This window comes from Rhinolophus sinicus, linkage group LG10 (genome assembly GCF_036562045.2).
Source record: "Rhinolophus sinicus isolate RSC01 linkage group LG10, ASM3656204v1, whole genome shotgun sequence".
NCBI classification, from domain to species: domain Eukaryota; kingdom Metazoa; phylum Chordata; class Mammalia; order Chiroptera; family Rhinolophidae; genus Rhinolophus; species Rhinolophus sinicus.
This window is the reverse complement of record NC_133759.1, coordinates 101,466,301-101,479,843: the sequence shown is the minus strand read 5'-3', so window position 1 is coordinate 101,479,843 and position 13,543 is coordinate 101,466,301. Positions and strand designations below refer to the sequence as shown.

The 13,543-nt window shown below is 39.1% G+C and overlaps 1 protein-coding gene across 10 annotated transcripts in view; it reads right to left on the bottom strand.

Annotated features, from left to right (window-relative positions):
• TENM2 (teneurin transmembrane protein 2) overlaps window positions 1-13,543 on the bottom strand; it is a 1,556,107-nt gene that overhangs the window by 613,111 nt on the left and 929,453 nt on the right. For 2 of the 10 annotated variants that reach the window (XM_019740920.2, XM_074313877.1), the window contains exon 1: window positions 3,383-3,841. The exons of the other annotated variants lie outside the window; for them this stretch is intronic. In XM_019740920.2, the coding sequence (XP_019596479.2) occupies window positions 3,383-3,428 (46 nt within the window). In that variant the 5' untranslated portion in view covers window positions 3,429-3,841. Of the gene's footprint in view, window positions 1-3,382; window positions 3,842-13,543 lie in introns of those variants that run through there. 10 annotated transcript variants of the gene reach the window in all.

The window sequence follows — 13,543 nt, the reverse complement described above, 5'->3', positions numbered from 1 at the left end:
ACTGCTTAAGGTAAAAAAAAAAAAAAAAGAACAACAAAAAACTGAAAGCTCTACCTCCGAGGTAGAGCTTGTCTCATCTATACGTACTTTGCAATATCCAAGGCCCCCTTACATTGGAATATATATATATATATGAATGTGTATGTATGTGATTATACATACATACATCTCATTCATAACTGAAATTGGTTAATTGATCATTTCCCAAAATAAATAATCCCATAGATAGAGGTCATTGGTTGCCTGAAATTGCATCAGTTTGTGTCTGGGTACCAGCATCCCGGGCTCCCCTGGGATGTCTTTGTCATTTTATCAGAGTGATTACCAACAGAGTAGGTCCAGCGTGGGTCCCCTCAGCTGCCAGTGCTGAAGCCTGCTCTCTGCATTCTTATTTTCTCTATCAAGCCTGTGCCTTTTGCTTTGGAAATCTGGCACTTAATATCCAATGTTAATTACATTTCCTAGTCTGAGGAAAATCCTATTGGGCTAATTTTTCAAAATCACATAATGAAAGAACTTCAGTGACAAACCATGTAGGTTTTTGATTGTTTTTTTACGGATAGATCTATTAAGCACTTAATATTCAGTGGGAAAACAGTCTCAGAGCAATGAAATTCTATTACTTTAGAGGTTGCATGCTTTTAATTTCTTAATATTTCATTACATGTTGGCAACTGGTGCATATTTTTATAATGCGTTTGATCATTACTCTTCTCAGGGTATTCTATTTCAGTTCTTCCTCTGACATCATATTTGCATGTTAAAGGGTTTTAGCATTCAGGGATGAAATGTTCTGAATAGTAATGTGCAGTTAACTTGATTTTTTTTTTTTTAATGGAAAACAGCAAACAGATATTATATATAGGGACTAAAGAGAACAATTTCATAATTTAAAAAATCTAACTCGAGTTTTAATAGCTTTCTATAGAACGTCATAAAAGGTAATGATTCAATATAACTCATTAATTAGCAAAGTATGCAAAATGTTATCAGCAGAGTTTGGGGAGAAGCATCTTTTTCATTAGCTTGTATAAGTCTACTGCATTTCTGTTTTTCCCGTAGAAAAATAATTTTCTTTGCTCTTCAGCAGCATCTACTGGAAAAGTCAGAAAAATGCTATTTATATGAATCTGATAGTTTGAGTAAGGACAGTTTGGGTTACCATCTGCTTAAAAAGTGCCAGCTGAACTACCATGCAGTTTACAACTGAGTTATGTCTGCCTCCTTCAGTTCTAGTTAGTTCTCTAGGACAAGGACGGTGGTTCAGTGGTACAAACAGTCAAGCAGCACCTTCAAATTTATCTTCCCCTCACCTTGAAGGAGTCACTTTCATAAATCACATTAAAACACACATATGATGCAGACGATGTATGTCTCCTGGCCTATCAGCCCTTGTCACTTATTTAAGAAATCATTATTAGCGGCAATGTCACAACACTCAATAGTGGGGTACAGCGGGAGTCCGAGAAAAGATATGATGCCAGAAAGCTATGTAAAAGCATGGATGGAATCTGAGAAGTGCGACTTCAAGATTCTGCAAAGTTTCCTAAGTTGAAAGCAAGAAAACTGTATGTGCTGTGATTTTAAAGACTCCCTATGCCATCACCGGCGTGATGACATCAAACAGGGTATGGCAGTTTCCTTAGTCCTCATCCACCACTTTCTCTGCTCTTCTAACCATGATGGAAAATGAAGTGTCCCCACACGTGTATGAGGGGCTTCCCACGGAACTTGCACCGAAGATTATCTCTCGATGAGGAAACCCACAGTCCGTTTGGTCTCCACTCCCCCCAAAATTCAGCACCTTCTGATGTCCTCAAAAACTGGATGCATGGGCTGCACCCATGACATGCCATTAGATGGTCTGGCAAGCAGGAGACGTGCCAGAGGCTGGTATTGAGGAACAAGTCTAGTTTGGAAACTCGGGAAGAAAAAAATTCTATCACCAAATGCATATGTCAAATATTCTCTCATTCATGGATGCTGAACTCAGCAGTACCACAGGAGAGCCATTCTTCCCAGGACCAAGCCTTGTGGAGGTATTCAATTCACCTTTCTACGTCTCATTCCAGAGAAGCATTCTTTTCACAGAATTTTGTACTTTGAATATTCACATTTTTCCCATCCAAAAAACAATCATCTAAAATTAATTCAAACATTTTAGGTAACATCCTAGAAAAACATCTGATATAATTGGAATTTCTGTTATCCTTAAGTAAAAACTCAGGCTAATTAGATTTTTTTCTTTTTCTTTTTCTTTCTTTTTTTTTTCTTCTCAAATCTCAGGTCATTCATGCTAGCAATAAATTTTAGCAACAGAGGCAATGAACACCAAATCAGTGAAGACTGAGGTGAAAAACAAATGATCCAAACTTTAAAACAACAGCAGCAGCAATAAAAATCAGGTGCTGGGAGACTGAAGCATATTGCATTTTGTGTTTGTGCAATGCTGAAATAGATGTGAGCCTTTTAAGCTTCATCCCAAAGCTCTTTAAAGGAGAAAGGCCATCAAATATAATGCACAGCTCTCATTCATAGTACACAAAAGGGACAGATGCCTAAAAGCCACCTACAGTGGAAGTCCACACGCATTCTATTTAGGGTCCTCATGCAAAGTTCCCACGGGGTGAGACTGATAATCGACCCCCTCCGTTCCTCAGCCGCTTAAAATCCAAAAAACCCTCCTCAGACAGCACGTCCAGAGTTAACTCCCATTTCAAACTGTCAGAATTCAGTTATGCTCATTATTTACTGGATTATTTTCTACAACATGCCCTCACCTGATGTTTCAACTTTGTATTTCATTTGGGACAACACTTAATGTCTATGTATGAAACATCAATCTGACACAGGTTAAGGCGATATAAGCAGCATTTCACCCTCAAGATCCAAACCAAACACACCCCGGCAGTTAGACTTAAATAAACTCTACCCTTGCTTAAACCTCCAGTGAGAAATTATTATAACGCATCAGAAGTTCAGTTAGAAGAAACATTTCAAATGCCAGCTCTCTCCCAGGGTTTAAGTCCCGGAGTTCAAAAACAGAATCAATGGGATGATTATTTTATTTCCCTGTTAGCTGTGTAGAATTTAACGTAATGCAAAGCGCTATTCTGAACAAAATCATCTTTCCCATCTCGCCTTTCAAATGAAACGGAGGCGAAATCATTCAGTATAAATGCATTTACTAATACAAATCTATTTTCAATTGAATTTGCTGCATGCTCTAATTCGTCAAAATTAATACAGGTACTTTCTATGTTAAACAAAAGGAAGCCGACTGAAAAATCGGCTTCTGCCGCGGATGCCTTTCTCAATTACAAAACGCTGAAAACAGATTTAACTAAGCCACTCGGTCAAACCCTCCGATGGGCGCTCTTACCTGTCTCAGCTGAAGGTTTCCTTCCCTTGTTAGCAGCGTGCAGCATCTCTAGCGCGCTCCAATCCTCACCACCAGTCTCAAATTACACCACTAAATCCACCCCCCACCCCCCGCCTTTTTTTTTTCTCTTTCTTTCTTTTTTTTTCCTTTTCCCCAGCAAGAAAATGCTTATTGAAAGTGATTAGTTTTTGTTGTCCTTTTTAAGTCCCTCCTGCGGGAAGGAACGGGGGAACAGGGGAGCGATGTGACGCCACCTTTTAATCTTTTGTAAGAGTGAAAAGGCAGAAAAGGAACGCTCGATCAAACTGAGCTGCACACATGACTAAAACTCGCAGGAGAGGCTGCCGCTGCCTGGCGAAAGCACCGCTAGGCTTGAGTGTAAGAACAGAGAAGAGGGGCGAGAGTCAATGGAATGTGACAACGTATGTGCATCAAAGGCAGGAAGAGAGACAGAACAATGAGCGAGGGAAAGACGGAGAGAGGGAGAGAAAGAGAAAGGGGGGAGAGAGAGAGAGAGAGAGAGAGAGAGAGAGAGAGAGAGAGAGAGAGAGAGAGAGAGAGGAGGGAACACAGGCAAAAGATAGAGCGGGTTTCAGGCAAAGGATTCTGAGAAGAAAGGAACAGTGCAGTGTCTGGCAGCTTCTGTTTTTCCCTCAGCGAGCATGATACCCTGCCTCTCTCATTTAGAAACACATTCGTGTACATTCCAGGTTTGAAAACTGAGATAATCGCAGTGTGCCCCCGGTTCTGTGTGATTGGCATTTAACTGTGTGGTGTACCTGTGATTTTTTAGGATGCATTTAAGTGCAATTTATTTCACATATTTATTTATGTAGGCAAGAAATGAAAGCTGCTAATTTCTACGGCAATTTGCAATGTAGTTTTCCTGGCAGATGGAACTCTACTTATCATAACTGCTGACAAACTGCCACGGGTAAACAAAAGAAGAAACGAGTGCTTCGTCTTGGTAATTGTCTTGAAAAGGAAAAAGCCCACACCAAAATATTAGCACTTGCAAAACCTGGGTTTCCTGGTTAAAGTTTGAAAGGTGGTTTCTCTCCATTAGTTTTATGAATAAAGGCAAAATAAAAGAGCGGACAAGGTGTTTGCAGGAAAGGTGTTGGACAAGAGGCTATCAGGAAAGTGAAAACCTAAATTCCTTTCTGGTTTCCCTCCAAATGTGACAACAGGCTTGCTTTCTGGAATCCTGGAACGGAGTTTTGGAGTCACTATTTCTACAGACTTTTGCTGCATCCTTCTGCCTTCCTGTACCATTTTATAGTAGGTTCCATTTTTAAAACAAGTCAAAAAGAAATGATTTCCTAATTCAAGTGGATTCAAATGTGTCTCACCAGCTTTGTCCCATTTCTGCTCCTCTCCCGCCACATGGGGGCTAGGATTACATAGTTGAATTCCCTCAGTGACCTCTTTTATAAGGCTGTAAAGTGCTGATTCCAAGGTTAAGTATTTGGTATAAGTTAAGGTACTGGTGACAATAACTGCTTGCTTTCAGTAGTGAGCCAGCAGGAAGAGGACACACCCAGGCTTCTGGGTGACCACCTTTTCAATAGTAAGCAATTCTGATAACGGAAAGCAAATACAGGTGTCCTACCTATAACAAAAATTATTTTGAAAAGAACTAGAAACAAAATACCACTCAGTTATTTCACTTCAACCACAGTATAGCTGAACAACATAGCATGGACCCGAGGCATCTGATATTCTGGAGTTTCTACGTAAGCCGCCAGATATAGCAGAAGAAGTGGTCCAGGAATAAGACCTTCCTCCTCCACCCTGGCCACATTGCTGTATCCAAAGAGGGATGGCTGAAGCTTGTTACACTCAAAGTGTCATGATTTTTGTGGTTTGGCACTAGGAGGATATGTTTTTAGCTTGGACCCAAATTAAGCAGTAACAACTCCCTTGCCTCGCCCCAATGTGATCAAGATGAAACTCTACTTATCATAAAGGCAGAGCAGAGAATGGAGAACGCACAGGGGCTGAGCAGAAAGCAGCTGGCAGGGAAGAGAGCGTGCTCAGATGTAGAAGCAAAAGGAGGGTGCCGAGAGCTGGGGAGGGGGGCCCTGGCCAATCCAGAATTCTCTGCAGACGTTTCACAGAGTCTATGGGAAGCAGCCTCCTTTAAATGCCATTATTGATATAGGTTCTACAGTTAAAATTAACTTTATACAAGGGAGTAAGTAGACTGAGAATTTTCTGCCAATAAAAATAAAGACTCTGTTCCAAGAATACAACTATGTAAGTACAATAAAAGCAGGGGAGGGGCCTGGGGCTTATTGAAGAGGATCAAAAAAACAGGCAAGGCAAGATAAAAGGAAATCACGGCGACATAAAGAGATTCTTTTTAAAAAACTATAAATGGCTAACAGTATTGTTACTTATTTTTGCCACTTTCTTAGTGAGGAGGTGGGCGCCCTGAATTTGACATATACAGTATATATATATATATATATATATACTGGCTCCCTGGTATCATTTGTAGTTCCATATGTATAGTACTTATTCTTAAACTATGTAACAGGGGGTGGGGAACTATCTCCCAAAGGTGGCCAAAATCATGTTAACATTTCTTACTAACTTAGGACTTTTACGAGACTTGTTTCTCTGTGGGAGAGCTTTATGTTCATGTGCGTATACTGTGGAGTATATGGTGGTGACGTGCTCAGTTTTGGGGCTCATGCTGCTTGGGATTGAATCCCAGCTCCAGGACCCATTTGCTGTGTGACCTTGGTCTCTCTGTGGCTGTTTCCTCATCTTAAAATGGGTGTAATAATATTACCTGCGTCACACGGATGGCGGGGGCTGTCATTAGGTAAAAATAATTCATGTGCTGTTGTGAGTTGCTTTCTTAGCACATAACAAGCGCTTTATAAATGTTAACTCCTATTATTATTATGAAATCTGCCCAACAGATTTTTGTTATAGCTTTGATAGACAATATGTTATTACCCTCAACGCAACCTCTGTCTCCCAATTTCCTTACCTGTGTAAAGTGTATAAATCTCGGAATCATTTAGGATTCCTTTGTTTCCTTTCTCTCTCATCCAGTTATCACTAACTATCAACTACAAACCCCTTCCCCAAGACTCTTAAAGTTATTGTTTTCATTTCTATAGTCTTAATACCTTCTTGGTTTGGGCACTTCTGCTTGGACTATTGCAATGATCTTTTAAGGTAACACTTCTCCATGCTTTTCTTTTCTGTCCTGAAACACACAAGGAGTGGGGACATTTCTAGGGTCCTGCCAAAAGCCAAACCATATAGTGTACCGCCTTTCCCCTTCTCAAGAAAGAACTTGGAATTTAAGTAAAGGAGAGTGTTATTATTCTAGAAATGACCTTGAATCTGCTCTCATGGGTAAAGGAGCTAATCTTTGGCAAACTAATACTTTACTATTAGTACCTTGTTAGTGGTGACACTTCACCCAGCTGTCATGACACAGCTATTGAAAACAACCTTCTTAAGAGGTTTTCTTTTCTTCTTCAATTCATCCTTCACAAACCAGAATAACCTTCTTAAAATGTCACTCTGGATGACATCTATTCCCAATAGTTATTGATTGGTCAATTGAAAGTCTGTTTTATTTCATGATCTTATGAATCCGCTTAAAAGCCATCCCAAGTTCAAAAAGTGATAGTAAAAGTCACTGTCATCTGAGGAAACAAGAGTGTGCAGAAAAAATGTAGGAAAAATAATTTAAAAAGGTATGTCAGGCTGATAGTAACAAGCTTGTGATACTTTTCTGGCAATTATAATATTTGTGGTTGTTGTCAACCATTTAAAATCTGTAACTGTAATTACTTTTCTTATTGTAAAGAGGTTTTAAAAGGAAAAAAAAAGCATCATGGGTTCACAGTTCTCTAGAGAACAAAATTCAGATTCCTTTGCCTTGTATTCAATCACTTCTGCACTTGAACTGCCACCTATCCCTGTAAACATTCATTCTATCACCTCCTCAGAGGGCTCGCTTTCCTCCAGCCTGAACCATACACATCCCTTTGAAAGCCTCATGGACATTGCTAGTTCTTTTCAGAATATCTTCTTCTTCTTCATCACAACAAACTTAACTCCTATCTCGTTACCTAAGACCAGGATGGGTTACATCTCCTCCACAAAGACTTCCTTGACCTTCCTCCATTTGCAGCAATGAAATCATTTTAGTCATATTAGCTTCTCAAACGCTCCAGGAAAGGTCATGTGTAGAATAATTGGGAGCTTGGCGTTAGAGCTCTTCCCAGGTCTGACCCTAAAATTTGCCTCCTAATTTGGGGATATTGGTTAAATCCCTTTTCTCTTTCAACCTCACTCTCCTCATCTGTCAAATCATGTTATGACAATTTAATTAGCAAACAGATGTGAGGTGATTCGCACAATAGCTGGGATACAGCTATCACCTACACAATGAACAGTTAGTAATAATACAAGTGCTCATTAAATGAAAGAGATTTTTCATTGCCTCTAATTTCTAAACTTCGTAACAACCCACCAAATGGCTGTTATTAGAACCATTTTCTAGAAGGTAGAACTGAGGTTTAGCAAAATTAATTTACCCTGTGTCACACAGAAGCACATGGCAAAGACAGGATATAAACCCCTATCTTTCTGCCTTCTAGTTATTTTTATCCACGCCGATTATTTACAATTTAGCCTATACCATATTGGTTTACTATTACTTGAGTTTTCAGGTTTATGCCCTATTCTTTCAGTTACATTATAAACTAAATGAGAGTAATGTTCAATGTTTAAAATGTCTCTGCATCTTTAGTACCTTCCATACCTCTTTAAACAAAGTAGCTTGCCTACTCAGTAAGTGTTTGCTGGCCCCTCGTTCATCTGTGCTCATAGGGATTACATTTTTAAACTATGTTTGAATTCAGTGACACTGTTTTTTGAGGAAATGCTTTCATCATCCTTTCTATGAAAACATCATAATTATACAAAATAATGTAAAAGACTAGATATGAATGAGGCATGTGAATAGAAATGAATGACATTCTTCGCAAAGAAGCTGTAGAGAAGTGATACTCATCGATTTGATTTGCTTCCTCACACATGGCATTTACGTTCTGCTTAGAGATGGGCCCCTAAGGCCATCCATTCCAGGCATGGAAAGTGGAGGTTTTTTTTAGCTCAAAGTCATCCATCTGAGGTTACACAAAAAGGCAGAGATAACCACTCAAATACCCATGGCGTTCAGTCACCTTTGAATCTTTCCTTTAAAATAAATGCAATAATTATATTCTCATTTATTTTGTTTCTGGCTAAGTCTACACAAGGTTAAAACAATCTGGAATAGCGTAAAATGCTCAGTTGACCAATATCATGTTTTTCGGTGTACATGGTGATAAGGCTATTGAATTTTCAACAGGGAATTAATATTTTATTTAAAAAAATATATGCATATGTCTCTGCCTGTCTGTGCACTAAAAAAGCAATAGCACTAAGAAGAGAACTGCCCTGTGTGCCCTACGCAGAATGATCAGTGCTATCGAACACTCACAAGACAGTGAGTGTTTGATACCAGTCTTGTACCAGTCTTTTAATATTTGCATAAATTTCATGAAATCAGACTACCATGTTGTTTACTGCTGTATTCCTGGTACCTAGAGCAGTGCCTAAGATGCAGTAAGTAATTGTGTGTGTGTATGTGCATGTGTGTTTGTGTGTGTGTTTGTATGTGTGTTTGATAAACGAATGAGTGAATGGAGTTACCCCCTCCCCCCATTTCTAGAACTTTTAAAATTCTCACCCAACTGGTTTATATACATCCACACACATTTTGTGCTGTGCTACCTACCTCCTCATGTGATTTCCCGTGGAATGTGTTTTCTTAAACGTATTGGAATATTTTATGACATATAATTTTCCAAATTAATCTAGTCCTGCCTTTGGCTATGTCATACTTGTTAGTGAACTGTTAATCTTATATCTCTAGGTCACTCATTTTACCATGGAGATTCTAAATTTCCTAAAGGTTTCTTAAAGGTTGTAGGAATTCAGTGTCTTTTTTTTTTGGTATAATATACATTCTTTTGCGTCCTATCTTGGTCATAGAGTGACTATGTATGGGTGTGTGTGTGTGTGTGTGTGTGTATCATATGTTGATTTGGTATTTACACTGAAAGTACTGACAGGTATAAAATTCTATCATTCAGAAATTATGTGAAAAAAACACACAAAAAAACACCCTGTTGTTAGAATACTGCTAGAATAGTGGCAAAAATGCATATAATTCACTTTTATAAGTTTATCACCCTTTAGGTGGTATGAAAGGCCACTCTTTTACTTTCTTCAGTATACATATATACACTGGGGGTGCCAACAAATGTATACAAGTGGACACCTTGGTCAGCATTGCTCAAGTGTTGTTCACCATAATCAGATGGGTCTGGGTGCAGATGGTAACCACTTTGAGCGCCTCTTGTAATTGCAGAAGTCAAACGTGACTTGTGTTCATCTTTTGTTATCAGTATATATCGAGTATTACAATTTTAATAGTTTTTTCCTGTCTTAAAATGTGCATACATTTTTTGTCACGCTCTGTGTGTGCGTACATGTATGCATGTGTGTGTGTGTCTGTGTGTGCATGCACACACAGGTGTGTATGCGTGTATGCATGTGTGTATGCATGTGTGTGTATGTATGTGTGTATGTGCGTGTATGTGCGTGCATGTGTGTGTATGCATGTGTGCATATCTGTGTATCTGTGTGTGTATGTGTGTGTACGATTGTTGCTGAGCACATAGTCAAAGTCAACCAATGTTCAAGTTAGTGTCAAAATTAATTAATTTCTCATTTCAACAAACTGTGATTCTCACAGTAGGAAGAACTAACAACTGCCCTCTGGAAGAATATTATTTTTCCTCAATCATTTATACATTAGTTGGAAGTCAGACTATGTTGACCCATGGGAAACTCATCCTTAAAGGGAGCGTTTCTCAGTTCCATAGGGTCTCGTCTGTGGGGTCATTTCAGGCCCAATTATACACTTACCTCTTCTGGGAGGTTTGTTTTCCTTAGGCGGGGATATGATAAGAGAGAACATTGGGACAGAGACCTCACCCTGACAAGCCTCAGTCCTGGGCTTTCCTAGGAAAGACTTTTCACCTACATAGTGGTTCTGTCTGCATTCACTGGAGATTCAAGCTACTGGAATTGTCTATAAATTACTGGTTTTCAGAAAGAAAATAAAATCTCCAAAATTGAAAGTAGGACATAACCTCTGAAGTTTCAATAAAACCCTAAATGTAGCCTCCTCACTTGTAAAGACGAGATAATGCAGGTCCATTTTCCTATCTGTTTCCCAAATTATAATGAGCATACAATATGATTAAAGTTTGGTGATATAGTTTTCCAAAATTACTTTATTGAATCACATAATTATATCAGATCTCATTTAACCAATTAAAACAAATTATTTTGCATATAAAATTACTTACGTTACCATGTTCTGGCATTTTGGTGTTTGTCTGCTAAACAGAAGTTGGTCTGGTCTGTTTTGTGTTTCTGTTTTGCATAGTGATTTGAACACTCCCTTAAGTGAAAATCAAAGTAGCAGCTACCTAGTCATAAAGTAACAATGGAAAGCAAATCAAGAGAGAACCTCAAATCTCTGCTTCCCGTGGTGGATCAAATAGAGTTGGACTCAGTGAAACTCTTAAGAATTTATGTTTCTCTCCATTGAGTTGAATACAGCCTTTGGTGGACTATTTGGTTCTTGTTACTGATGTTTTTCAATATGGAACGTTTAAAAGCACCCAACTAGAAGTTGCACGATGATCACAGCCTTGAATGCATTCACCAGAAAAACACATTCACTGCCACAGGGTTTATTTTTACAGTAACCAGTGTACTGCACCATTTGCCAGTTACTTCAATACTCTTACCCATGACAATCACAAAAGCAATTCACAACCTTACTTATCAGATAGTTCTGTTTTACAAAAATCTGGTTGCTAAAATCCAGGATAAAACAGTGCAATTTCTGATGCTGAATATCTGCAAAGCTCTGGAAGCTGCTAGGAAGAGATATACACTAAAATGTGTAATACGACGGAATTACAACAGACAGACATTCTGGACGGTGCACACTCAAGTGCATCTCAGAGTGGGTCACATTTAATGGTGTTACTTTCAAGATTTACAAATAAATTCTTCATATAAACTGCCTCTACCACTCACAGTCTGTCTTAGCTCCAAATTTAACTCTTGCAGTAAAAGAAAACAAAGTAGAACTCTCTCGAAAAGAATGGTCAGTGACAACCAGCACCATTGAATAACTGTTCCCAGAATGAAATCAAAGTAGGGATCTCAATTAAATAGTTTATTTCACATGCTGACTTCCAAATCTCTGGGTGTACTCTGAAGGCAACAACGTATTTCTGATGAGAATTTAACACAAAAAAGTGGTGATTTTACAGCTGACAAATCCCCTGTAATAAGAGACTTAAAAACAACAACAACACAAACAAACAAACCACTTTTCCAGTGATTAGGCTATGCAGATATCAAATACATGTATGTGATACACTCCCTTAAAGAGCATAGACACCAGTTAAATCTTTTTAGTCAGAGTTTCCATGACTGTATATTAGTATAAGAGAGAAATGAGAATAACATGTGCCACTGAGAGGCAGTGCAGTGCAACGTAAAACGTTACTGTATTTCAATCCCAGACCTGCCACCATCTCAGTACTTGGCTTTGGCCAAGCCACTTCCTCACTATCTGCCTTCACTTCTCCATCCACTAAATGGGACTAGTATCTCCCAGTTTCTGATAATAAGATTAACAGAAAAGAATTAGTATCCTCATAGACAGAGAACCATATCCTTTCCCTGTGCAGTCAAAGTCTATTAAAGCTAACTACTCCAGGGTAATAAGGAATTGTATTCTGGAAGTGGAATGCTTTCCTTGAGGCTGCTGGGGCACCAATTAATAGAGTGAGGCAATAAACCACTCAATAATCCTGCATTGGCTGAAAGAATTAATGCAGCTCACCTCTGTTCTGTGAGTGCAATACCATGTACTCAGAGGCGGCTCAATAAATATTAGCTGATGATGATATTGACAGGGTGCCGTGTACAGTCACAACACTAAGTGAATTACTAACTTTTCAGTTGTTCAGAAAACTCATGGAATAATTATTGGCAATGAAAGAAACCTATCCATGACCTCATTTACTTTATTGTGATATCATCTCATGCATAATAAGAACATCACCAATTCCTGGAAACTTAATAGCCTTATCCTACTGATTTAGGAGAATAAAAACAAGGTTATCCTTCAAACTGCATTCAGAATATAGGCACTTCTGAAAACGTCCACTGTCATCACTCTGGTATAATCCATCACCATTTCTTTTCTGGATTATGGTAGAGGCTCTTAATTGCTCTCCGTGATTTACACTTTTGGCCCCTGTGGCTGACTGCTACACTAAGTACTTCCTGTGTATCTCCCCTTCACATGTCCAGATTCTCATGTAGTCCTATGCCACACTGACTCTGGGATTGCTCTTGTGACTTGCTTTGACCAATGGGACATAAGCCAACATAACATTATACTGGGACGGTGCAAAGGTAATTGCGGTTTCTGCAACTATTAACCTTTTAAACCACAATTACTTTTGCACAAACCTAATACAAGTAAAGGCATGATAAACACTTGTGAATTGGGACTTGGCCTGGTGGAAGGGTGCCACCTCCAGAAAAGAAAGTTTCATTTGGTCTCCTGGATGATGAAGACCAGAGAGAGAGAGAGAGAGAGAGAGAGAGAGAGAGAGAGAGAGAGAGCCAACCATTTCCTGGACTCCAACGCCCCACTGACCCGTGAGCTGGATGTAACTGTAAGCAAGCGCAGGCAAACCCAGCAGAACTGCTCAGCCAACTAAAGTTGGAGAAATAACCTATTATTCTTGTTTTGAGCCTCTAAGTTTTGGCGTAGTTTGTTACCTAGCAATAGGTAACTGATACGCCCCACTACTGATTATTCTTAATTCTGCGGAGTGATTCTTCTGATAATATAAGCCCGATCGTCTCATTCCTTTGCTCAAAACCCTCCAAAAGCACCTCCTCCGATCCAGAGTTAAAGCCAAAGTGTTTCCAACCTTCGAAAGATTTGACATGCTTTGTCTTCTCCCCAGT